The following is a 26,257-nucleotide window of genomic DNA, read 5'->3' on the forward strand; positions in this document are numbered from 1 at the left end:
TATGTATTTCTAACAATAATAATAATGATAACCAAAATCCCATATCACACTTAAAAATAATTAATAATGATTTCTTGGTTAGGTGAATTGTTGGTCTCCGGTAAGCCACAGGGAAAAAGAAGAGAATCAGGTCTGTCCAAGGCAGGGGCTTAGGCAAGTTCTCTCCAGACCCAACACGAGGGAGGCACTCCTGTCACTGTCAAGGTGGACTCTTCCTGCTGATGAGTTAGAGGGGGGAGGGCAGGGGAGGAAGGTGGGTAATGAGTTGGAAGCCAGCATTTCATGCTTGAAGCAAAGTAGAGCAGACATCTCCAGTTATCTGTAATTTTCTTCCTTCCCAAAGCAAATGTATTTTCACTGGAAATAATTCTGTTCAAATTCTTCTGCTTCCAAATTGGTAGGATTTTAGGATTTAATTTTACCTTCTCATCTACCTGAGGCATCGTGGCAGAATTGGCTTTTAGGCAGATTATGATATCACACAACCAGAGAGCTCATTGAATGGTTACAGGACTGGTTTGGTTTCTGCAATTTAACATAGCACAAAAGTTCACACATCTTTGAGAGAATTCAGTTCTTAGTATATTCTGTGATCTTCTCCCTTCCCCTCTAATTGTCCCTTATTTGTTCTACAAAAGTCAGTAACCCAGTGGAAACCCTGATCTCATTGTCGGCTGCACTACTTATTAAACCTTGAATTAAAGTATTTTTCTTTTTTTCTTAACTGGAATTTGGGGTAATTGGGTTGCTTTGAAACAAGAGCTATTTGTGCAGAAGATATGGAACATCAGTAGTTCAAACACAGGTTATCACCCCTCTGCCCCCATTTAAAAGCCAAGGTTAATATGGGGCTCCTAGGTGGCTCAGTCAATTGGGTGTCCGACTCTTGATCTCAGCTCAGGTTTTGATCACAGGGTCGTGAGTTCAAGCCTCGCATTGGGCTCCTTGCTGGGCGTGGAGTCTACTTAAAAAAAAAAAAAAACACCAAAAAAAAAAAACCAAACCCAGGTGAATGCAAAGTTTAGAGCTCGCTGGGTAAAGTCAGTGAGTAAGTAGGTGTTGCTGAGACGTCTAGAAAACAAGGAGCACCAGAGGGTACAAAGGGAGCCTAAGATCTGTTGCATGTTTCTTCCTTGAAAGCCTTCGTTCGCTTCTGAGCAATGGAAATCCCACCTGGAGGAGATGAGGGGTCCGGTTCCAAAGTCGGACACAGCATGGCGGCACTGGAAAGCCTGGCGTTATCTTCACAAACCCCTCCATACCGCTCTGGCAGTCACGTCTACTTCCCTTTACAAGTGGGCTTTGGAAGGCAGGGGCAAAGTCTATCTTACTCGCTGCCGCACCCTTGGTGCTGAGACTAATCAGGCAGCAAATGTCTGTTCCATGTTACTGAGGGAAGGAATGAATGAGAACTGCTTCGCGGCCCTCCCTAGTACTTACTACAGAGGCTATTCTACCGAGGACTTAAAAGAGACTACAGAGGTATTTCCTCTTTTGACCTAAAAATCCTCACTAAAAAAAATTATGGCTTTCTTCTTGGGCTTTAATGTACAATTTTAGTGCCTCTACAAACATGTGGTTAAAAAAATGGTAAGAAAAATGAATATAATGAATCATAGGCAAAGAACAGATGACCTAGTTTGATCAGATTTCAAAGAAGATATGAAAAAGATAGAATGTAGCTCAAAATGATTGTCCTCCATATTCAACCTTTTAAGGACTCATGTAGTTTCACAGCTCAGAATCTTTCTCAGATGGCCGGAAACGGAGGGTGGGAATGGAAAAGGAAGAGCATTGGTTGAGTGGGGCCCCGGGGCCCACCATGGACTGGGAAGACAGATGAGTGGGGCAGGGAAGCCCTGTGGGGAGCCAGAGGGTGTGGAGGGTCTGAGGTATACCCAGGAAGTTAGTCAGAGAGCTTCCAAGAAGGGAGGAAAAGGAAGAACCAACCAGAGACCCTACCAGCTTGAACCACGGTCAGGAGCCCGGGTAGCGGTAACTGCCAAGAACGTTTCTCAGAGTCACTGTGCCAGCCACACGCTGGTGGCCGGCAGCACCTCTGCCTCCCAGGGCTAGATTCCCTGAGGGCCTCACGAGCTGTTGGATTCCCTCACCTTCGAGTGCCTTGCACAGTTCCTGCCCTACCCTGCCCTGCAGTCTGCCAATCCTCAGTGTTCTGCCTTTTCAGAGCTGACAAAGTCCCAGTCCCAACAAAAACAAGCTTCCACATTGAAGTGACTTACGGCAAATATTTTTTGAAGTGATTTCTATACTTTTATAATAACCCTAAAATAATAAACAACATAGTGTCTTGACAAAGTGAAATCGTAGTGGCTTCAAGGAACCATGGTTAAGCCCACGAGGGGATGTCCAGCATGAGGATTCTTCAGTTTCCTCTTCCGTCCAGAGCTATGCTCTCAGTGAGGGGACCACTGGTTGTCTGACCAGTCGCGCTCCAACCATGACGCCTAAACATTGCTTTCTAGGCTTCCTCATCAGTTTCTTCCCGACTGGTGTCGTAGGTAAGTGCTTCACTTCTTTTTAATTGCTCACGACTTTGTCATCTGAGTCAGCTCAAGGGACTGTTGGAAATGGCTCTAGTGCTTTTCTCGGCTTTGTCCAATTGTCAGCTTTCTTCTGACATGAAATGGTCAGAAGAGACATGGGGTCAGTCTCTCTCTGCAGCCTGCATAACTCCAGGTGGACTTAATAAGTAGCTACTAAAGAGGAGACACTCAAGAAACTTCATATTTCTTTTGCCTTCAGGGGACACTATAGCACAGTGGTTTTGAGCAGGCTCCTCAGCCAGACGACCTGAGTCTGGATCCCAACTCTGCCATTTACCATCTAGGAAACCTTGGGCAATTGACTCTACCCCCGCTGTGCCTTAATTTCCTCATCTGTAGGATGGGGATTATAAGTCACTGTGAGGATCACATGAGTTAATATATACTCAGTGCTTAGAACAGTGCCTGACAGAATAGAGACCATAAACTGCATGTGAGAATTTGCTGTTGGTCTTCACAGAGAACTTTTTAAGAGCAGAGAAGAACTTGTCACCCCAAGATACCTCTGATCAAAGCCATTAACCTCCCCCCCGTCCCCAGTTAAAGATAGGTACCTCTCAGTGTAAATGACTCGAGTAATGTTCCCAAGACAATACAGTTGCTCAGGGACTGATAACATAAAAGCAATTCAAGCCCTCATTGTTCAGAAATGGGTGTGGATTTGAGTAGACTCTACCTTTGGTCCTTGGCAATAGAAAGGACTCGTTTGGCAAACTATGGCGGGAATCCCAGTGCTGCCAAAATGATTCGGGGCTCTACATGTTACCGGGCCTGTAACTTGGGGCAAGAGCCACGATGTCCTTAAGCCTCAACTTCCCCATCTGTAAAACGTGCTACCTTATTTGGTGGTTGTGAATATGGGATAAGACGGAAGGCTTTCAGCACAGTGCCTGATACTTGTTTAATGTTCCTATATGTTCAATGGTCGGTGAATGCCACCCAGAAGGAGGAGGCGGGCACGAGGGGGAGAAAGAATATCCTCAGGCCCTCAGTGTTTTTCCCCACCATTAGCTCCCCTCTCTGAGGCTTTGCTCTTGGCTTCTGTGGTGGGTGACAGGCAAGCTCTGCAGTCAGATGCCTGGGTACAAAAGCAGCGTCAGCAATTTTGTCTGGAAGAGGGACACTGCAATGGTCCCTTTTTTGTCGAACAGCTGGGCAGATTGAGTTAAGGCAGGTACAGGGCCGCAGCACCTGGTACACGGTGATCTGGTCTTATTGTCAGAGGGAGCAGCGGTGCTGGTACAAAAGTGAGACAAGAAATTCAGAGACAGAGGCGCTAAAGGACATTGAGCTGACTATCTTCAGGGGTGGCAAATCAACTCTAGGCGCAGGCTCCAGGAGATAGTGTTCCTCACATCCTGACACTTCTGGACTTTTTCTGTACTACAAGGACTGATCTGGTCGTGATTTGGGTGAGCAAAATCAACGGCGGCAGTAGGCTCTTTCCAAGGACACGCCACCATTTGACACACTGAAGGAGTTCCAAAAAATAAAAATAAAAGCAAACAAAAACCAACCAGCCCCCTTCCTTAGAACATAACAAATCTTGAATGTTCAGAGCTGAGATCATAGGCTCAGAAATAAGTTCTTGCATCTCAATGATTTTTTGAACAAAGGCTTAAAGGAGGTGAAGAAAGGAGGTGTGCGGAGTTCCGGGGGGGAGCAGGGCCAGTGCAGGGACACACCTGGCGGGAGCACCCCCAGCACGGCGGGGCAGGAGACAGGAGAGCATCCTGGAGAAGGGGGGAGTCTGGTAGGAGATGAAGTCGGGGGGAAAAGACGAGGTTGTTTCCTGACGCCCTCTCCTTCTGCCCAACTTCCTATCCCTGATCGGAAAGGTCACACTTGTTGGTGAGGAAAACTTCACCTCTGCCCCATCTTAGGCTCTCAGCCTAAGTTAACAAAAAGGCAGGTTAACAAGAGAAAAACAAATTGTTCATTAACACGTGCAGTGTGTGTCGAGAGTGAGGAACGTAAGCGAAGAGTGACCCAGATGGCGGCTTAGTATTCCAGCTCATCTGGCATCTTCAACAAAGAGCAATACATTCACATAGAGCTGACGGGACACAGGAAGGCAGGTTTAGGCTCCCGAGGGTGGCAAACTGTGGTATGGTCAACATACGGGAGGAAACTGACGGAAGGTTTGTTGGCAGACTCCTCTGGTGCCCTCCTGGGCCGAGAAGCCTGTCTCCAATAAAAGGAGAATTTATATCTTGCCTTTAGGCAGAAAAGGGGGAGGGTATGGAGACTTTTCCTGTGTTTGTTGCTTCTTCATTGCCTTCAGCTCACAATATTTTTTTTTTTTATGTCTAAGAGGCCTATTTTAGAGTGACATGGTCTAGTTTCCTTCAGATTCTAGAATACAATTTTGTCAGAGTCTCTTGCCGCCACGGGACTGAATGCAGGTGAGACTGATCACCCACTCAGTGAATGAAGGAACGAAGCACAAGCCACGGACAGTACACACTTAGCCCTCTCCTGCCGCCATTAGACTCAAGATTCTTTTCAGGAACAGTGGGCCCCACCACAGGGCCTTGGGCGGTCTCCCCTGATAGCGTGGACGGGCTCATCTCAGCAATTATGCTTGAGTTCTTGGAGCCAGGATGCAAGCTGGTAAGTGCAGCCATTCAGGACCCAGGCAACAAAGGCTGATCACCTGGAATAAAGCCAGGTCAGCTGGGAGAGGTTGGGGGCCAGCAAGGCAAGACCCAGCAGTTGAGCAAGATCCTGAGAAAAGAGAAACCGAGCGCTGGGCTGAGGGCCTGGAACCAAAACGGATCCCAGGCAGAATTTTGCCTCAGTGTAGCAGTCATAGAATGGCTCCTAGGAAAGTGGGTGAGTGGCCTTGGTGTGGGCTTTTCATCTTGGTCATTACATTCCATCACCATCACGGAAGGGACAGAGAACACTGTCCCTTTCACTGCTATTTATTCCCTCTGGAGCTTGTGAATGGGGTGGGAGGATATCACGTTTTTACAGCCGGGAACACAGTCGTTCTGCAACTTGAGCGTGCATAAAAATCCTCACATTCAAGATTCAAAATGTTGACTGCTGGCTCCAGCTCTCCCATCTGCACTTCTAGCAACTACTTTAAGAACTCCTTATGCAAGCATCACACTGCAAAGTATTGCTAAGAACAATGGTGCCCGCGTTCATGTTCAAAGTTTTTCCTTCTCTTTTTATTTTAGAAACTCAGTCAGCCCACGAGTGTCTGAAGCCTCAGAGAGTACATTTCCAGTCTCGAAATTTTCACAACATTTTGCACTGGCAGCCTGGGAGGGCTTGCACCAGCACCAGCAGCATCTATTTCGTGCAGTATAAAACGTAAGCAGTTTGAGCTTCCTCCAGCTGACCGAGGCGGCCCCTGGAACTACATGCTCTAGAATGCAGTGGAGTGTTAGATCTTTTTTCAGTTTCAGGGGGGTTAAGAAGAAGCAGAGGCAGGGACAGGAGTGCCTTGTCTCCTTGAAGGCTGCCTGGGGACACAAAACGCACGATGATGTGCAGTCTGTGGGGGAGACGCTTCATCCCTCGGAGACCCGGCGCCGAGACCTTCCCAGCTGAGCCTCTGGCTCCACGGTGGAGCCCGGCACACGGTGGGCTCTCTACATATTTATCTAGTGAATGTTGGGAGCAAATTGCTTGGCACGTAGTAGGTACTCAACCAAGCTGATGCTACTGACCGCGGAAGAAGCAGCTATGGGACACATGGAGAGGAGTGTACAAAAGATCTTTTTAATTCAAAAGTCATTTTTGAAAACTTAGAAAATTCTTTTCAAAAACAAACGGCGCCCGTACCGTGCTGCGGCGTGCGCCTCGGGCTGCTTCTGGTGCGTCACGGCCAGATGCAGACGTGAGCGGCTCCTTTCCTGGATCGAGGCCTGGAAACAGAAGCTCCCGGTTTGCCAATGGCGGCTTTTCCCACTCATACATTTCTGGGGGTTTTTGGAGGCTCCTCCTTCTCTTCCACAGTTTGAGATGCTGGCTGAGAGATACTGACTGAGACAGAGATAGGACAGTTTTGCGTTCACGACTTTTCATTCGAAATTCAGAAAATCAGATGTAGCTGTGGACCAAAATAGCAATTCTTATTCCATACCCTCATCCATGTCTCTCTAGCACAGGGGTAGGTTCAAGGTCAGATTTGCCCATTTATTAACCTCTTGTTAATGTCACGAGAACTATTTCCAGAAGTTTTTCAGTCTTTAACTCCTGCTGCTTTTCTCAACATATTTTGCATAGCAACTGCGAAGTTTATGCATCTTTCTTTATACATTAAAATTTATGCAACCCCCTCTCCATTTTCAACAAAAAGATTGACAAGATGTGTTGTGTAAGCAATACCTGAGACGAAAAGTGGTAGCAACTTCTCAGAATCAGCCGCATTACTCAACAGCAGGCTGATGAGAAGTGAAGAAAACCACAGGGTTGAAACCTCAGAAGCATTAAGGATGTGGGAAGCTAGTACTCAAAAGTGGAAGTTGGTTCAGACACCAGAAGAAAATTTTCACTAAGTATTAAAAACCCCAAAACCCTTTTGCTACTGACGCAGAAGGTGTCAGGCTTGAGTTTATCTTTCAGCAAGGTAACGCTTTGATTAACAAGAATAAAATTAAAAAAAAAAAATTTTTAAGATTTTAAAAAATTTATTCATTTGACAGAGAGAGTGAGCACAAGAAGGGGAACAGCAGAGGGAGGGGGAGAAACAGGTTTCCTGCTGAGCAGGGAGCCCGATGCAGGACTGGATCCCAGGACCCTGGCATCATGACCTGAGCCGAAGGCAGACGCTTAACGGACTGAGCCACCCAGGCGCCCCAAGAATAAAAAATTTTTAAAAGATACTTGAGTGCAGCCGGAAGCTTTCACAGTGTTACTGATGTTGGAGGACAAAAATCCCAACTAGTCTAAAAAATTAATAGACTGAAAAAATGGAAGGCTCCTTCAATGGGAAACAAAACAAAACAACAACCCTCAGATCTTTGCCTTTTCTCTTCTATAGGTATGGACAGAGACAATGGAAAAATAAGGAAGACTGTTGGGGTATTCTAGAATTCTTTTGCGACCTTACTAACGAAACATCAGATATACAGGAACCTTACTATGGACGGGTGAGGACCACCTCGGCTGGGATCCACTCGGGCTGGACCATGACGCAACGTTTCACTCCCTGGTGGGAAAGTGAGTTCATGGAGTTTCTTTGCATTTGCTCTTCATGCCCCTGAGTAGCCCCACAGAGCAGGCCCTGTGCTTCGCTGAGCTTTATGGCATCATCTCGTTTGACCTAATTCTCAGAACAACCCTAGAAGATGGCTGTTACTATCCTTATTTTATAGCCCATGAAATCAAGGCACCGAGGCTCCAGTGCTTGGCCAGTTCTCGTGGCTTGCACGCCTCAAGTCAGGATTCACATTCTGCTGCATCTGACTGCAGAGCCCACAATCTAGCCTGCTACCAGACTGCTACCTCTTAGGAAGAAAAGTAGTTTCAGACAGCGGAAAAGGAGTCCTAAAGCTCTATTTCTTTCCTGAGCATGGGAGTGAAGTTCCTGACAATACACTTCAGAAGGATTTTTTGTTGAGGAAATTAAGACTTTTTGTCATCCCCCCAAATGGGAGACCAGAAGTTTGCTCTTATATTCATTTCTCAATGACATATTTTTTTTTCTAATTTAGTCATAATCCTAGAATAATATAATCTAAAATGTCAATTATAAAATAAACCATTACCATGTAAAAGAGTAGACAAAAGAGGAAGAGAAAAAGAAAAATGTTTAATATATATAATATATATATATATATATATATATATATATATATATATATATATATATAAAGACACGCATACCAAAGCAAGAAAGAAAATATGGATATTTACTGCAGTCCTCATAATCACCACTAGTCATGAAGGTAGTTAATATCTATAACTTCTCTCACTATTAACTCAATGTTTGCTTTCTTTCCAGTCAGTACCTCAGCTCTTCACTCTCATGGAATTGGGTTCTTTTTGGTCTTTCCTATATTCGTTTAACATAACCTTACATTAATTGTTATCATTGAATATAAGAGCTCTAAGAGGCACCCCAGAGGATACTAAGCATACTTCTACCTGGTCCTGTTGTATATATAGCAACTCTGCTTCCCCTTGATATTTGGAACCAGTTGCCCCAGACAACACATAAGGACCTCATTTTCTCCTTGTTGGTTAAATGGCATGAAGAGCTCCAGTCAGGAGGCAGCTTCAACTTCCAATTCTTTGAAACCATTGTTATAACCAAGTGTATGGGAAACAAACCATTCAGGAGTCGTTCACCATGTTTAGTAGTGAGGATTATATCTTCCCACTTCCACTTCTTATATCCTAGGCCAGTGAATGCTGTCTATGAAAGAAATAGCACCATATATTGGTCACAAGATTAGAGCATATACCAGTTCATAGACCACCTCACAAGGTCCTGTCTCACAAACTGAGTTTTCAATTAGCCACTTTACCTTCCTATGAAGCCAGGGGTTTCTAAGTGATGGGCTATATTGGAAGGCCAAATATTCCTGTGGGTATGAGACTGACTTCATCTCTTCCACATGAACTTGGTTCTTCTCTCATAAGCAATGTATGGTCAAATATTATGCTCATGAATAAGACAGTCGCTACATTCACTCTAGGGTGGTCAAGGGGACTGCTGATAAAAGCATTGAAGCAGAGAAGACAAATCTATCATCAGAAAAGTGTCCATTCCACTGTCTCTTATCCCCTCACCGTTAGAAGGGATTAAAAAAAATCTACTATATACGGTGAACTATACTAGGGGTTCAGCATTGGTTCTCCTTACGGGGAAGTTGGACTCTCAGTAGTGTCAGACTAGCCTTGGCCAAAGGAAGTCCATATTGTTGAGTCTATATATAGTCTCCATCCCTTTCACACAGCCATTTTGTTCATGAGCCTAAGGAGTAAGTATGAGACACTGGGGAAATAGGCTTTCACTGCCTCCATGTAGAGTTTTTTAAACAACTTTTTTGAGACATAATTGACACCCCTTTCAATTACCTATATAATGTGTACAATTCAGTGGTTTTTAGTATAGTAATAGATATTACAACCATCACCTACAGCCAATTTTAGAACATTTTCATTACCTCAAAAAGAAACGCCATACCCCTTGGCTATCACCCTCTTACTCTCTCATTTCTCCAGCCCCTTAGTCCAAGGCAACCACTAATCTAGTTTCTGTATCTATAGAGTTAGGGAACTCTAACATTCTTGACATTTCACATGAATGGAATCATGTAATATGTGGTCTTTTGTGACTGGCCGCTTCCACTTAGCAAAATGTTTTTTAAGGTTCATTCACATAGCATGTATCAGTACTTCTTGTGGCTGAATAATATTTCAGTACATGAATATATAACATTTTGTTTATCCATTCCTCAGTTGATGGACATTTGATTTGTTTTTACATTTTGGCTATTGTAAATAGTGCTCCTATAAACATTCATGTACAATAAAACAAATGTTTTCATTTCTCTTAGGTATATACATAGAAGTGAAATCCCTAGGTCTCCTGGTAACTCTATGTTTAATCATTTGAGGAACTGCCAGACTATTTTCCAAAGCAGCTGCACCATTGTATATTCCCTTCAGCAGTGTATGAGGGTTCCTATTTCTCCACATCCTTAACAATACCTACCTGACTTTTTGATTATAGCTGTCTTAGTCGGTATGAAGTGGTTTCTTGTGGGTTTTTTTGGTTTTGTTTTTTTTGTTGTTGTTTGAGAGAGAGAACACAAGAGCAGACAGAGAGGAAGAAGCAGACTCCACGTTAAGCAGGGAGGACAATGTAGGGCTTGATCTCTGGACTCCGGGGTCATGACCTGAAACAAAGGCAGACACTTATCCGACTGAGCCATCTCAGCGCCCCCCCCATGTGGTTTTGATTTGCATTTCCCCGATGATTAATGGTGTTGAGTATCTTTTCATGTGTTTATTGGCCATTTGTGTCTCTCTCGGAGAATAATCTATTTCGATCCTTTGTCCATTTTTAATTTGGATTATTTGTCTTTTTATTATTAAGTTGTAAGAGTTCTTTTTTTTTTTTAAGATTTTATTTCTTTATTTGACAGAGAGAGACACAGCGAGAGAGGGAACACAAACAGGGGGAGTGGGAGAGGGAGAAGCAGGCTTCCCATGGAGCAGGGAGCCCAATGAGGGGCTCGATCCCAGGACCCTGGGATCATGACCTGAGCCAAAGGCAGACACTTAACGACTGAGCCACCCAGGCACCCCAAGAGTTCTTGATATATTATGGATACCAGACCTTAGTCAGATATATGATTTTCAAATATTTTCTCCCATTCTGTGGTTTGTCTTTTCGCTTTCTTGATGGAGTGATTTGAAGCACAAAATTTTTTAATTTTGATGAACTGTTTTTTCCCTGTTGTTCATGCTTTTGGTAATATCTAAAAATCTTTTGCCAAATCTAAGGCTATGGAGGTTTATCTTAAGTTTTCTTAAAAAGAGTTTTATAGTTTTAGCTCTTACATTTAGGTCTTTGATCCATTTTGAGTTCATTTTTGTGTGTGGTGTGAGGTAAGGGTCCACTTTTGTTCTTTCATAAATGTCTATCCAGTTGTCCAGTGTCATTTTGTTGAAAAGGCTATTCTTTAACCCTTGAATGATCTTGGTGCTCTTGGTGAAAATAAGTTAATCGTAGACCTGTGGGTTTATTTCTAAATTTTCAATTTGATTCTAATGATCTATATGTCTTTCCTTGTTCCAGTACCAAGGAATTTTTTTAAGAGTTTATCTATTCACTTGAGAGAGAGAGAGAACGAGTCAGGGGGAGTGGCAGAGGGAGAGAGAGAGACTTCCCGCTGAGCTGGGAGCCCGATGCCGGGCTCGATCCCAGGACCCCAGGATCATGACCTGAGTCGAACGCAGACACTTAACTGACTGAGCCACCCAGACACCCCCACACTGTCTTGATTACTGTTGCTTTGTAGCAAATTTTGAAATTGGAGGGTGTGAGCCCTCCTACTTTGTTTTTCTTTTTCAAGATGGTTTTGGCTGTTCTGGGTCCCTTGCAATTCTATATCCACCTAGATTTTTGAAAGCTTCCTTTTGGTAGGTGTATTTTGCTTTGCATTCACATGGACACAGAAATATTTGCTTAGGGGTCCATCCATATACTTCTTATCCAGACCTCCTGCCACCAGCTGAGTGTGTTTAACACTATAGAAGTCCACTTCTGGCCAGTACCATCATGTCATGCAGAGCCTTCTGGGAACAGGCTTCTTTTTTTTTTTTTTTTCTTCTTACGTTAAGTGGTCTTAAGGGACTCTTCAAGATGCCATAACTGTAGAGGAGGAAAAAGTGATAAGGCAGTAGATATAGTTGCACTGAGAGGATGAACCACCTACTTTCACAAACTAATTTGATGGTAAGACCTACTAGAGGCTGGACTCCTATAATCCATTTCCACTTAATATTGGCATGTTTTTGAGCACTTTATGATGTTCTGTATCAGAGGACACCCAGTTCATGATAGGAAATTCAGGTCACATGTTTCCCTAATATCCCTTGAGTCAAGTGTTCAGTTTTTATCAGGGCTCAGGGAGTCTGGAACTTTTTCTCAAAAGAAAAATAGTTATTTTCTAAAGAGGGTATGACTTTGTTCCAAAAACCCAAGGACTTAGAATTGCCATAGTCTCTAAATAGCATCCTGATCTGCCACAGATAATTTGAAGATTGTTGGATTTCCTGGATCATAAAAGACAAGTGGCAGAGCTGCTTGTTTGCAACATGACCTAGTTGAGAAGTCTGTCATTTAGTCTGGGTCCTTCTCAAAGCTGAAAATCTTATGGGTTACTTTGCAAATGGGTAACACAACCAAATGCAGTATGTATTCCCTACAAAATGCATAGAGACCAAACAAACCCAGTGAATCTTTCTTAGCAGTAGAGGATGCAAAGTGAAGCAACTTGCCTTTTACTTGAGAGGAAATGTCTCAACAAACCCCAGAGGAAATTTAACTCCAACACTCTGCTTCAGTGTATCTTACTAAAGCATCTACAGTGTGTAGGACTTAAGGTATATCAAGTTCAATCAGTACCATGAGCTCTTTAGTGGACCAACATGATATCTGGTGGTACAAAGATCAAAGACCCTGTAGATTATATGTGACAGAGATCTAGATGACAATGAAAGCCAAGTGAAAGGAAATTGTTCTGATGCTTTCTAATTATTGGACAAAGGAAGGAAAAAATTCTCCCATCAATAACTATATTGATTGGCTCCAGAACAGAGATACTATAACTGAATAGCAATCACACCATGGTCACCACCTGAGTACATTTACAATTATCCTTTTTATTATTCAAGATCCATCTTTTTGGAAGAGGAGGGTATAATTCAAATAAATGAGTCAAGTGGGGAAGTGATACATCTCACCACCCCTGCATTTTTCAAGATGTTTTTGATGCACAAATTTTGTTCAAAAGAGGAACTCCGTTGGCTTCCACTTGCTTGCATCCCATAATAACTTCTGTGCCACAGATCAGGGAACTGGAATGGAAATGAATTCTATCAGTTGTTGTGTATATCTCATTAAATTTACTTTTATTACCTGACTCACTATTAAGAACGTACTATAAGAGGCATTCTGAGTCCACAGAGATTATCATCAACTCAGAATCAGGGTCCCATTACTGGCCAGAGTCTGTACTTACCTTTCTCTAATTCACAATTATCCTCTAGGGAAGGATGAAAGAAGATTTATCATAAAACTGGTAGCATTATTACTTCACTTGCCTTCCAAATCTCACCCTAGTGATCTAACTAGTGCAATGTCCAATTAAACCCAAACTAATTAGATCATGTCCAGAATGCTAGATGCATTGGAATTTAGAAAAAGGCATCTTTAGTTTTCCAAGTGTTCAACTAGTAGAAGAGTGGAATGGGAATTGAGCAAACTATCAATGGCATCCAGCACAGTATTTCTTGGAATAACTCGAGATTCAAGCCCAATACACTCCACCACCAATTCTCTGGTTGAGGAAAAGGACACTATATGACTAAGCTGGTAGACAGCAAAGAGGGAGTTTGCGGAATAGTTTAATTACTATATTCAAGCCTAGAAAAGGGGTCAAGTTCAAATTTGTTCCTCAAACAAAGCTTTCTTGAGTGTGATCCATTAGGTTAGTTGATACGATTAGCCAAAGACATTGGCCAAGATGAGCTTCAACTCAATTATATTTTAATTTAGATAGTGTTGCATTAAGAAGAGTTTGTGTTCTCTCTGTATGACTATCCCATGAAGGAAAAAAACCCAAAAACTAAAAAAGCCTTCTGCCAGGACCTCTTAAAAAGAATAAAAAAGCAGTGTGTAACATAGTCAAAACTGGAGCTACTCTTGTTGAAGAGATAATGAGAGCCCTGCTCACTTGCCTGTTTCCTTACCTCCAGCTTTGGCTCTCCTGCCACAGGGCCTGAGGCTTTCTGAAAATAATGTTTTGAAAAACACGTTGCTAGGCTATTAGGACAGCACGTTCCTAGAGTCTGTGACAGGCCTAATGAATCAACTGGCTGCATTGACTCACCTGAGACCTGTTTCTGAACATTGGGGTGTAGTTTTAGGTTAAGGGATTCTGGCTCCTGGTATCTATCTAGGAACAAAGCAACATTAAAAAAAAAACAAAACCAACAACAATAACAACAACAACAAAAAACTTCTTAAGTTAAAGCAGCATTTGAGGCTCAGTATGATTTCAGTATTTTTTAAAACCATATTTTCTTGAATTAAAAATAGCTGTGGAGTTTTGGAGTAGGCCTGATTTTCTAATGGAGTGACCTAAATTCAGATTAAATAATCACCTTGGCTCCATTCATTCCGCAAGTATTTATGAAGCACTTACTATGTTCTGGACATTATACTAGGTCCTGGGGAGAAAATAGCAAGCACAGCAGATAAAGAAGTTTCTTTCTTCATAGAGATTTCTGTTTAATGGAGAGGACAGACTTTAATAAAATAGTAATACAAACAAACATAACATGATACCAATGGCAGGTGGTACAAAAGAGATCCACAGTGCTATCAGAGCCTAGTCAAGGAGGGACCTGATCAGGGATGTCAGGAAAAGCATCTCTGGGGAAATGACACTTGAGCTGACATCTAAAGATGAATGGAGGTTAACTAGACAAAAAATGTTGGAGGATTTCCAGGCAAAGGGAATAGCATTGGCAAGGCCCTCTGGCAGGAGGAAGCAGGTCAAGGACAAGAGACTGAAAGATAGATGCATGGTGAAGAAGAGTGGGCAGGAGGAATGTGAAATAAGAGGGGACCACTGGAGAGATAGACGAATGAAAATTTTCTATTAAGGAGTTATGACTTCTTCCAGAAAAATATAAAGTAATTTTTTTAAGATTTATTTATTTATATTAGAGAGAGAGCTCATGGGGCAGGGTAGGGGCCAAGGGAGAGAATCTCAAGCAGACTCCCCACTGAGCATGGAGACTGACATGGGGCTGGATCTCACCACCCAGAGACCATGATGTGAGCTGAAATCAAGAGTCAAACACTTAATCGACTGAGCCACCCAGGTGCCCCTGGAAAAATATAAAGTAATTTTAATCAGGGATCACATGATCAGATTTGTGTATTGAAAAGATCACTTTGGCTATATTCAGAAGTACAGATCAGAAAAAGAAGAGATTGGATACAGGTAAGTGAGTTAGTGAGTTCTTTTTTTTATTAACATATAATGTATTATTTGTTTCAGGGGTACAGGTCTGTGATTCATCGGTCTTACACAATTCACAGCACTCACCATAGTACATACCCTCCCCAATGTCCATCACCTACCCACCCCATCCCTCCCACCCCCGTCCACTCCAGCAACCCTCAGTTTGTCTCCTGAGATTAAGAGTCTCTTACAGTTTGTCTCCCTCTCTGGTTTTGTCTTGTTTCATTTTTCCCTCCCTTCCCCTATGATCCTCTGTCTTGTTTCTCAAAATCTTCATATCAGTGAGATTATATGATATTTATCTTTCTCTGATTGACTTATTTTACTTAGCATAATACCCTCTAGTTCCAATTTTGGCATCCATGTTCATCAGGGATATTGGTCTGTAGTTCTCCTTTTTGATGGAGTCTTTGTCTGGTTTTGGGATCAAGGTAATGCTGGCCTCATAAAATGAGTTTGGAAGTTTTCCTTCCATTTTTATTTTTTGGAACAGCTTCAGAAGGATAGGTATTAATTCTTCTTTGATTGTTTGGTAGAATTCCCCTGGTAATTGCTCTAGCTAGCACAGGCATTTTCACAATATTTCACAAGAGCCCTGGGCTCTTGTTTGTTGAGAGATTTTTAATAACTGCTTCAATTTCCTTAGTGGTTATGGGTCTGTTCAGGTTTTCTATTTCTTCCTGGTTCGGTTTTGGTAGTTTATACATCTCTAGGAATGTATCCATTTCTTCCAGATTATCTAATTTGCTGGCATAGAGTTGCTCATAATATGTTCTTATAATTGTTTGTATTTCTTTGGTATTGGTTGTGATCTCTCCTCTTTCATTCATGATTTTATTTATTTGGGTTCTTCCTCTTTTCTTTTTGGTAAGTTTGGCCAGGGGTTTATCAATCTTATTAATTCTTTCAAAGAACAAGCTCCTAGTTTCATTGATCTGTTCTACTGTTCTTTTGGTTTCTATTTCATTGATTTCTGCTCTGATCTTTATTATTTCTCTTCTCCTGCTGGGTTTAGGCTTCATTTGCTGTTCTTTCTCCAGCTCCTTTAGGTGTAGGATTAGGCTGTGTATTTGAGACCTTTCTTGTTTCTTGAGAAAGGCTTGTATTGCTATATACTTTCCTCTTAGGACCGCCTAAGAGGTGGTCTGCATCCCAAAGATTTTGAACAGTTGTGTTTTAATTTTCATTTGTTTCCATGAATTTTTTTAATTCTTTAATTTCCTGGTTGACCCATTCATTCTTTAGTAGGATGCTCTTTAGCCTCCATGTATTTGAGTTCTTTCTGACTTTCTCTTGTGATTGAGTTCTAGTTTCAAAGCATTATGGTCTGAAAATATGCAGGAATAATCCCAATCTTTTGGTACCAGTTGAGACCTGATTTGTGATCAAGGATGTGATCTATTCTGGAGAATGTTCCATGGGCACTAGAGAAGGATGTGTATTCTGTTGCTTTGGGATGTAATGTTCTGAATATATCTGTGAAGTCCATCTGGTCCAGTGTGTCGTTTAAAGCCTTTATTTCCTTGTTGATCTTTTGCTTAGATGATCTGTCCATTTCAGTGAGGGGGGTGTTAAAGTCCCCTACTATTATTGTATTATTGTCGATGTGTTTCTTTGATTTTGTTATTAATTGGCTTATGTAATTGGCTGCTCCCATGTTAGGGGCATAGATATTTACAATTGTTAGATCTTCTTGTTGGATAGACCCTTTAAGTATTATGTAATGTCCTTCCTCATCTCTTATTATAGTCTTTGGTTTAAAATCTAATTTGTCTGGTATAAAGATTGCCACCCCAGCTTTCTTTTGATGTCCATTAGCATGGTAAATAGTTTTCCACCCCCTCACTTTAAATCTGGAGGTGTCTTTGCATCTAAAATGAGTTTCTTACAGACAGCATATCGATGGGTCTTGTTTTTTTATCCAATCTGGTAGCCTGTGTCTTTTGATTGGGGTATTTAGCCCATTTACATTCAGGGTAACTACTGAAAGATATGAATTTAGTGCCATTGTGTTGCATGTAAGATGACTGTTACTGTATATTGTCTCTATTCCTTTCTGGTCTATGTTACTTTTAGGCTCTCTCTTTGCTTAGAGGACCCCTTTAAATATTTCTTGTAGGGCTGGTTTGTTGATTGCAAATTCTTTTAGTTTTTGTTTGTCCTGGAAGGTTTTTATCTCTCCTTCTATTTTCAATGTGTATTCTGTTGCTTTGGGATGTAATGTTCTGAATATATCTGACAGCCTAGCTAGATATAGTATTCTTGGCTGCATATTCTTCTCGTTTAGTGCTCTGAATATATCATGCCAGTTCTTTCTGGCCTGCCAGGTCTCTGTGGTTAGGTCTCCTGCCAGTCTAATGCTTCTACCATTGTAGGTTACAGACCTCTTGTCCCAAGCTGCTTTCAGGATTTTCTCTTTGTCTCTAAAACTTGTGAGTTCTACTATTAGATGTCGGGGTGTTGACCTATTTTTATTGATTTTGAGGGGGGTTCTCTGTACCTCCTGGATTTTGCTGCCCGTTTCCTTCCCCAAATTAGGGAAGTTCTCTGCTATAATTTGCTCCAATATACCTTCTGCCCCTCTCTTTCTTTCTTCTTCTTCTAGGATCCCAATTATTCTAATGTTTTGCTTTATGGTATCATTTATCTCTAGAATTCTCCCCTCGTGACCCAGGAGTTGTTCCTCTCTCTTTTTCTCAGCTTCTTTATTCTCCATCATTTAGTATTCTATATCACTAATTCTCTCTTCTGCCTCATTTATCCTAGCAGTTAGAGCCTCCATTTTTTATTGCACCTCATTAATAGCCTTTTTGATTTTGACTTGGTTAGATTTTAGTTCTTTTATTTCTCCAGAATGGGATTCTTTAGTGTCTGCTATGCTTTTTTCAAGCCTAGCTAGTATCTCTATAATCATCATCCTGAACTCTAGTTCCAACATCTTACTAATGTCTGTATTGATTTAGGTCCCTGGCAGTTGGTACTGCCTCTTGTTCTTTTTTTTGAGGTGAGTTTTCCATCTTGTCATTTTGTCCAGAGGAGAATAGATGAATGAGAGAATAAAATGCTAACAGGATAACAACAACCCCAGAAAAATATATATTAAATAAATCAGAAGAGACGTTCCAGAAAGTGGTTGCTTTTCTGTTCAGAGAGTTGCTGCTATTATTTTCTTTGATCTCCTATTGAGTTTGTAGGTGTTCTGAATGGTTTGATAACTATCTACCTGAATTCCTGGTACCAGAAGAAACTTAGGTCTCCTACTCCTCTGCCATGTTGCACCTCCCCCACGAGTTAGTGAGTTCTTGTAATAGTCTGTAAGAGTCAGGATTTGGCTTGAATTAGGAAATGGAAAGGACTATAAAAAATTTATCATTGAAGAGACATTTGGTAGGAAAAATTGGCAGGGCATGGTGATGGGTTGCATATAGAAATAAGGAAGAAGGACATGTCAAAGATGACCTCTAAGCTTCCAGCTTGCATAATTGGATGAGATTTTTTTTATGAGGTTTGATGGAAAAAGACCAATTTGATGGGGTACAGAGTATTGGAGATCATAAGTCAGTTTTGAATATGTTGAGTTTAATATGCTTTTCAGATATCCAAGGGAAATATCTATGCAGATCCAGAACTCTATTAGACACATTTGCATATAAATTTGCATATAGTACAATGGGCATTGATAGGACTGCTGAAGCAGGAAGAAGTATTGAGAAGGAGTGTAGAGTAAGGCCAGGTATTGAAAGAATCTCAACAAAAGATCCTGAGTAGGGAAGACATATCTCAAAAGGAGACTGAGAAGAAATAGCCAACAAGGTAGGAGGAACCCAGTGGACTGTTATATTTGTGAATGGTCTGGGAAGAGAATATTTCAAGGAGAGAGCAGTTGAGTAAAATGGACTTGTGAGGTCAAGTAATCTTAAACTGTCCACTGTAACACAATCACGATTCAGTGCATAGGTCAAGAATGGTCACTCAGTTACAAAGCTCAGCATCCTAGATCACACACCAGAAGCTCCTGTGATGTCTGCAGCCAGGCTCACTGGTATTCTAGGCCAATACTTGAAATATATATTTCACCTGTATTTAAGATTAAGTATCACATTAAACAAACAAATCTAAGATAATGAAGGTATACATTCAAAGGATAGGTTCTACATGCATATGATTAAAAGAAAATTCTTCAATAATAATAACTTGGGCCAGAAGGGGCAAGGATTGGTCAGCTTACACATAAATATTAAAAAGTGAAAAGAAAAATACACAGTAGTATTTAATCTTGCCACTATTCATCCTTAACTAATGTCTACCAATTGAAGTAAGTCTAAACTCTGAGTCACATTATTTAAAAAGGACTGGAGTTTTTGGTTTTTGTTTTTTTGGTGCTAGATATGTGATAAGAATGTTAGAAATATGTTTTTTATCTAGGAGAAAATTAAACATACATCAAACTAGCCTACAAAACTAAGAAATAACTCATTCTTCTCATCTTGCAAGGGATAGACAAGGGGTCTGTGGTCACTAGAATTTGGATCATGGAAATCACAAAGAGGATTAAATACCAACCACTTCAGAAACTTAAAGTATAAACAAAGGGGAAATCCTTCACCAAGCAATTATGCAAAATTTCTGACATTCGAAAAGTGAATTAACAACTTTTGGTTTCAGATTAAATGGCGTGGGGTAGGAAGTTGCAAGGGTAGAAACTGTCTTCTTCTAAAATGCTCACAAAGTCTGGATAAAACATTACACATTCTTTTAACTCTACAGAGGAACATGAAAGAAAGGAAATCTCCAGGGTCCAAAACAAAGTAGCTGGAAACCAGAGAATAAACAAAGTGAAGCCTTATTATCCTGTGGACATTTTCCCAACTTGGTAACTAGACCCTGAGTGGTAAAAGCCATTCCTGGGGCAGAAGACTAGGTTGTAGACCACACAAGGTGGGGAGTTACAACTAGTACCCTCACAAAATTTTGGACGCTTGGAGGCCTCCTATAAATAAAAGAGCAGACTAGGAAAAACCCTTCCAAGAAAGAGGAAACAAAGGAGGGCCTAGTTTCAGTATTGACTCTGTTAGCAATCAGGTGTTTCCTAAATTCATAAAGACTTGAGTTTCAAATATATCCAACTTTTGTGTTTCAGAAAACACCATCTTGAGGTTGAACCAGGTTGATGGTGCCACAGGACAGCTTGCAGACACAAAACCAAATACCAGAGTTCAGAAGCAATGCAACACATCTAGGGTCATTTGATTGGTGTCCACTGTGTAGTTCAGTGGAGTCACTATGGTCTAAATGAGACTAAATAAAACGATAAATCTTGTCCCCCTACATTGCCCATTTATAAAATCAGGTCTGGCTGGCTGAAAACAATAAAACTCAGCAGCTGTAGCTTGTTGGCCAAAGTGCCTGCTTCTATTTTTGTAAATAAAATTATATTGTAACATAATCACACCCATTCATTTACATTTTGCTTGTAATGGCTTTCATACTGCAAGCAATGGCAAAGTGGAGTAGTTACAGAAGACACACGTACCGCCCAAAACCCTGAAGGATTTATTATCGGGCCCTTTACAGAAAATGTTTGCTGACTACCATTCCATAAGATAACATGGGAGAATATTTTTCATAACTTTGGGATAGGCAGATCCCCAAAAGTACTAATGCTGAAGGAAATAACTGATAAATTGGGCTACACTAAAATTAAGAATTTCTATTTATCAAAATATACTATTAAAATGATGAAAATGCAAGTCACAGAATATATTTACAATGTCCTTCATATAGGACTATGTTCAGAATGTACAGCGAACTCTTGCAAATTAAGAAGAAGAAGACCAGACAATCAATTAAAAAGTGAGCAAAAGACTTGAACAGCTCTTTGCAAAAGAGGACATCCAAATAAATGGCCAATAGACACATGAAATTCCATTAGTCCTCAGGAAAATGCAACTCAGAAACACAATGAATTGGTACTACACACTTACCAGAATGGCCAAAATTAAAATTTGTAAAAATAATGTCAAGTGTTACAATGTGAAAAATAGGAACTTTCATATACCACTTAAGGGAATATAAATTGGTGTGTCCACTGAAACATGGAAATATCTATAAAAGCTAAATCTATATAAAATAACCTAAACCTGTGAATAAATTGTGATATTCATACAATTAAATACTACATAGCAATCAAAAGAACAAACTCTTGATACATGCAACAACATGGATGAATATATATATTTGCCTATTTGCTAGGGCTGCCACGGAATACCACAGATCGCTTGCTTAAACAAGAGAAATTTACTTTCCCACAGTTCTGAGGCTAGAAGACCAAGGCCAAAGTGCCAGCAGGTTTAGTTTCTTCCAAGGCCTCTCTCCTTGGCTTTCTCTCTGTGTCCTCACATAGTCATCTCTCTGTGCTCATGCATGTCGATGTCTTCTTAGAAGGACACCAGTCATATTGGATTAGGGCCCACCCATATCACCCATGAAGTCAGTATGACTTTATTTTACCTTAATTACCTCTTTAAAGGGCCTATCTCTCCAAATACAGTCATATTCTGTGGTACTAGGGATTAGAGCTTCATCCTATGAATTCTCAGGGGATACAATTCAGCCCATATATATATATGTATAATGAAAGAAGCCAGACACACAAAAAAAGTGTATATTGTATGATTTCAAACACTAAAGTATATGGGCCAGGGTGCCTCATTCGGTTAAGCATCCAACTCTTGATTTTGGCTCAGGTCATGATCTTGGGGCCATGGGATCAAGCCCCACACTGGGCTCCACACTCAATGTGGAGTCTGCTTGAGATTCTCTCTCTCTCTCTGCCCCTCCCCTGCTCAGGTGCGCATGCTTTCTCTCTCTCAACAAATGAATAAAATCTTAAAAAAAAAAAACCAAAAAACTAATGTATATGATGATAGAAGTCAGGACAATTGTGGTTATCTTCTGGGGCTAAGTAATGGGAGAGAAAATGAAGGAAGTTTCTGGGGTGCTAATAATGTTCTGTTTTTAATCTGGATAATAGCTATTCAGGAGTGTTTATTTGTAAAGATTTGTTGAGCCATATGATTTATTTATTTATGATTTATTTTATCTGTCAATATCTAACTTACAGGTCAATAAAAGTTTATTTAAAATTTAAAAATTCATACTTACCTGGTGGGAGAGATAGCATGATCATGAAGGTGGTTCTCTCAGGGTGAGCCTCATCCAGCGCACTCAGATCATTCTGACCCCTGCAATTTCCCCAAGCACGGGAAATTCGGCTGTACAGTTTCTCTTGGTAGAGGACTGTGTTCACACTATCCTCTGATTTAAAAAAAAAAAAAAAATTAAAAATTAAATTTAAAAAACTCAAAGGTAACAAAAAAGAAAGTATCAACTTTAGACATGCGCTCACAATAAAAACACAAGGGAACAGATCAGTATAAGCAAGTTTGGAACAAACAGTCATCTACCGGATTAGCCTTTCAAGTATTTGTAATAGTGGAAGCAGATAGCAAAGTAAATAAAGACATAATAGAGGAAATAAAAGCATAACCAAAGTTCAAAATATTATTTTTAAGGACCAAATAGATTGAAAAAGACCCAAATAGAGCTCATCTGATAAAGGTATCAGTCTTTGCAAAGAAAAAATTATCTTTAAAGAACTTCTCAGACATTCATATTTTAGGTGTCAACAGTATCTCTTTATAATGATTTCTGCCAGATCTCTGATTTTAATCTTGACTTGTTATCTAGAGTGTGTTCATGTGAAATATTATATTTTTTGAATGATTTGTCAAATTTTCCTATTCTTTCTCCAGCAAAAATAGATCCTCCCGTCATGAATATAACCCAAGTTAATGGATCTTTGTTGGTGATTCTCCATGCTCCAAATTTACCATATAGAGACCAAAAAGGAAAAAATGTATCAATAGAAAATTACTATGAGCTAGTATACCGAGTCTTTATAATTAAGAATTCACTGGAAAAGGTAAGTTCAGGTGAATAGATAAGTTTGGTATTTTTCTTTTGTTCGCTTAAGTAACATTTTAGCTCTAAAGTATGTCCTCTCTTTTGCCACACAATCCCCTCTTACTTTTCTTAACCTTTTTTTAAATTCTTTCTCACTTCCACCCTCATTGATAAACAATTAGCAGTTGGCATCACCATTACAACTCTTGTGTATGTGTATCTTTGTGCCTTTGTTCAGCTGGTGTCCACTTAATCTTGCTTGCATATCTAAAGATTGGTGTTAATGATATTTAATTCCATACTCATTTTTATGGATTTTACACAAACTTTTTTTTTTATTTTTAGTGTTCAACGATTCATTAGTTGCATATAACACCAAGTGCTCATCACAACATGTGCCCTCCTTAATACCCATCACCTGGTTACCCCATCCCCCCACCCCCTCCTCCCTTCTGTAACCCTCAGTTTGCTTCCTGGAGTCCAGAGTCTCTCATGGTTTGTCTCCCTCTCTGATTTCTTCCCATTCAGTTTTCCCTCCCTTCCCCTGTGGTCCTCCGAGCTATTCCTTATGTTCCACATATGAGAGAAACCATATGATAATTGTCTTTCTCTACTTGACTTATTTCACTTAGCATAATCCCCTCCAGTTCCATCCATGTCGATGCAAATGGTAGGTATTCATCCTTTCTGATGACTGAGTAGTATTCCATTGTATATATGAACCACATCTTCTTTATCCAATCATCTGTTGAAGGACATCTTGGCTCTTTCCACAGTTTGGCTCTTGTGGACATTGCTGCTATGAACATTGGGGCACACTTTTTAAGTGGCTTTTGGATCACAGCATTATGTCTTTATGCCAATTTTGCTATAATATTTTAATCCACCATCAGTGCCTTTATCTTGTATGATGCTTAATTGAATGTTCCTTTTCAGTGTCCATCTAAGGCAGGGTTCTTTTGGTTCTAAGGAACAGAAACCTATTTGAACTGGTTCACATAGAAAAGGGGAGGGGGAGGGGAGTTTTATTAGGAGGTAACAAGTGATCTTAGGGACAGGCAGACGCAGGAAAGATAGTGCTGCCAGGCTTTGAAGTGACTAGGAAGGACAAATGGAGAAGCAGGTCTTAAAGGATGTGAGTTCATCTCTCTAGCCACATGTCGTACAGTGTCTACAGTGGTCTCCACGTCTCCCCCATTCTCCTCACTGTACAGTCCACTGGGTCAGCCAGTCAGCAGCCCTCATGTTGCATGTACATAGCCATGACCTGTCCCTTTATCAGGCTCTGAATAAAGACTCTGGAGGAGGATGTGTCTGGGAAGAAAGCCTATAACCTAACTACTACTGAGACCATGGACAACTTACTAATTTTATCACAAATAGGGCAAGTTGGTGACTAACCAAAAACCATTTACAATCTTATTTTTCCCCTTTACGTATAGGAGCAAAAGGTATATGAAGGAGCCAGCAGAGTTGTTGAAATTGGAGCTCTGGCACCTCACTCTGGTTACTGTGTGGTGGCTGAAATGTACCAGCCCATGCTAGACAGAAGAAGTCAGAGAAGTGAAGAGAGATGTGTGGAACTTCCTTGAAGGAGTATGGAGTGCTCCACAACATGGAAATCGAAAGCTCTCTGAGAATGGGATGGCTCATGGTTGAAGGATCTCACTGAAAGTTGTGTTTATATTTTCTTGATGAAGCATTCACCATTACACCTTGGGGAACACTTTGTTTATCCATTCTTTCTTCCTTTACATTGTACTTGTAAACTAATTTAAGCAACACTGCTCAAAACATTGGAATTTAAAGAGGAGGCAGAGAATAAAGGGCTCTCTGAAATGCAGAACTTTAGTTCTCAATGTAATATCCCAACAACAATCTGCATTTGCTCTAAGACAGCTAAATAAACATTTGAGAGCCCAGGTAAGAGTAGGCATTTAACAAAATATTGTTGGATTAATTTTCTTTAAGATAACAATTCAGACAGAAGCAATCCTGAAGCAATCCTTTTTCACTCTCTATTGAGACAGTTAACTTGACATAGATAGGCCAAGTTTTGCATAAATGAACTTTTACCTGAATGAATATTTTCCCATACATTTCCTATTTCATATGAATATACTGTTTCATACATTTCTATTATAAAATATTTCTACTTAATGAACTAATATTTTCTTTTCAATTCTATGTAAATAAAAATAGTATTTGAAAAAACTTCTCATGATCTCTGGATTAATATCTAGATTAATATTGACAATAACATCTAAATACCAAAGGAATCCTATGCAACACAATTTCTCTCATTTACTCATATTAAGGTTTTCTTTTCTGTGTTTGTTTTGTTTTTTAATATTGCCATAAAATAATTTATCCTTATTCTCAAAATCAAGTAAATATCTTTTAGCAACAAAGTAAAAAGAAGCTTTGACTCCAATTTATGCCATACTTACTATTCAACCCTCCTGGGCAAAGGGTCTCTTGCTGGTGGAACCTTCATATTCTCTATATACAAGGATGTTATGAATGACATTTTGACATTTTGATTGGGGGATGTGGGGGATGGTTGGAGACCAAGTAGAGAAGTTGGCTTGGAGCTGAAAGCACACAGTGGGTGGTAGGTTTATTTGGGAGAGGGACTGAAGTGGACAGAGATTATAGGGCCAAAGAAAAAACATCAATGACCTCCCAGCAGCTCCACTGCCCCCTGAGCAAAGGTCTGTGGCCTAAGGCTGTGTAGGCAAAAAAAAAACAAACTGCTTTCTCCACTTTGGGCATTGTCTTGTATGTGTGTTTAAGGTTGTCTTTCTTGTGAAGAGATACATATCAGATAATATTTGTACAGTTCCTCATGAATACTGCTCCAAAATGTGATAAAAATACAGTAAATGCTTCTGGTTACATACAATTACACACAATAATAGATGGATTAAAAATTACCCAGAATTGCATGGAGGGAGAGAGTAAGAGACAGAGCAAGAGCTAGAGAATTAGTTA

The 26,257-nt window shown here is 40.4% G+C and overlaps 2 protein-coding genes and 1 non-coding gene across 11 annotated transcripts in view; 2 read left to right on the forward strand and 1 right to left on the reverse strand.

Moving 5' to 3' along the window:
* The first annotated feature begins 1,694 nt into the window (after positions 1 to 1,694).
* IL22RA2 (interleukin 22 receptor subunit alpha 2) lies at positions 1,695 to 25,480 on the forward strand. Of its 3 annotated transcripts, none has more exons than XM_036097860.2 (5): positions 1,695 to 2,522; positions 5,756 to 5,891; positions 7,567 to 7,745; positions 23,113 to 23,282; positions 24,706 to 25,480. In XM_036097860.2, the coding sequence occupies exons 1-5, from the start codon at positions 2,462 to 2,464 to the stop codon at positions 24,853 to 24,855; spliced, it is 696 nt and encodes a 231-aa protein (XP_035953753.2). In that variant the 5' UTR covers positions 1,695 to 2,461; the 3' UTR covers positions 24,856 to 25,480. The 3 variants fall into 3 exon arrangements, with proteins under 3 accessions (XP_035953753.2, XP_035953752.2, XP_077910798.1); XM_078054672.1 differs by lacking the exon at positions 1,695 to 2,522 and adding an exon at positions 2,572 to 5,180; XM_036097859.2 differs by lacking the exon at positions 1,695 to 2,522 and having other exon boundaries at positions 2,571 to 5,891.
* Positions 12,907 to 26,257, reverse strand: part of LOC118539363 (uncharacterized) — a 75,012-nt gene continuing 61,661 nt past the window's right edge. For 3 of the 7 annotated variants that reach the window (XM_078054673.1, XM_078054674.1, XM_078054675.1), the window contains exons 6-7: positions 22,463 to 22,615; positions 13,700 to 14,221 (exon numbers count right to left, since the gene is read on the reverse strand). In XM_078054673.1, coding sequence (XP_077910799.1) covers positions 13,863 to 14,221; positions 22,463 to 22,615 — 512 coding nt within the window. In that variant the 3' untranslated portion in view covers positions 13,700 to 13,862. Of the gene's footprint in view, positions 13,122 to 13,699; positions 14,222 to 14,470; positions 14,553 to 22,462; positions 22,616 to 26,257 lie in introns of those variants that run through there. The other 4 variants (XR_013441083.1, XM_078054677.1, XM_078054676.1 and 1 more) reach the window with 4 other exon arrangements.
* Positions 22,455 to 22,618, forward strand: LOC118539392 (U1 spliceosomal RNA). Its single transcript, XR_004919152.1, has one exon. It is a non-coding gene; the product is annotated as a U1 spliceosomal RNA (small nuclear RNA).

The sequence above is a fragment of the Halichoerus grypus genome, chromosome 9 (assembly GCF_964656455.1).
Source record: "Halichoerus grypus chromosome 9, mHalGry1.hap1.1, whole genome shotgun sequence".
Classification (NCBI taxonomy): Eukaryota; Metazoa; Chordata; class Mammalia; order Carnivora; family Phocidae; genus Halichoerus; species Halichoerus grypus.

Coding starts and splice junctions, on each gene's coding strand:
- IL22RA2 (XM_036097859.2), top strand. CDS start 5,671: ATGCAAGCATCACACTGCAAAGTATTGCTAAGAACAATGGTGCCCGCG. Junction 7,746..23,112: donor TTTCACTCCCTGGTGGGAAA/GTGAGTTCATGG, acceptor TTCTTTCTCCAG/CAAAAATAGATCCTCCCGTC. Junction 23,283..24,705: donor TTAAGAATTCACTGGAAAAG/GTAAGTTCAGGT, acceptor CTTTACGTATAG/GAGCAAAAGGTATATGAAGG.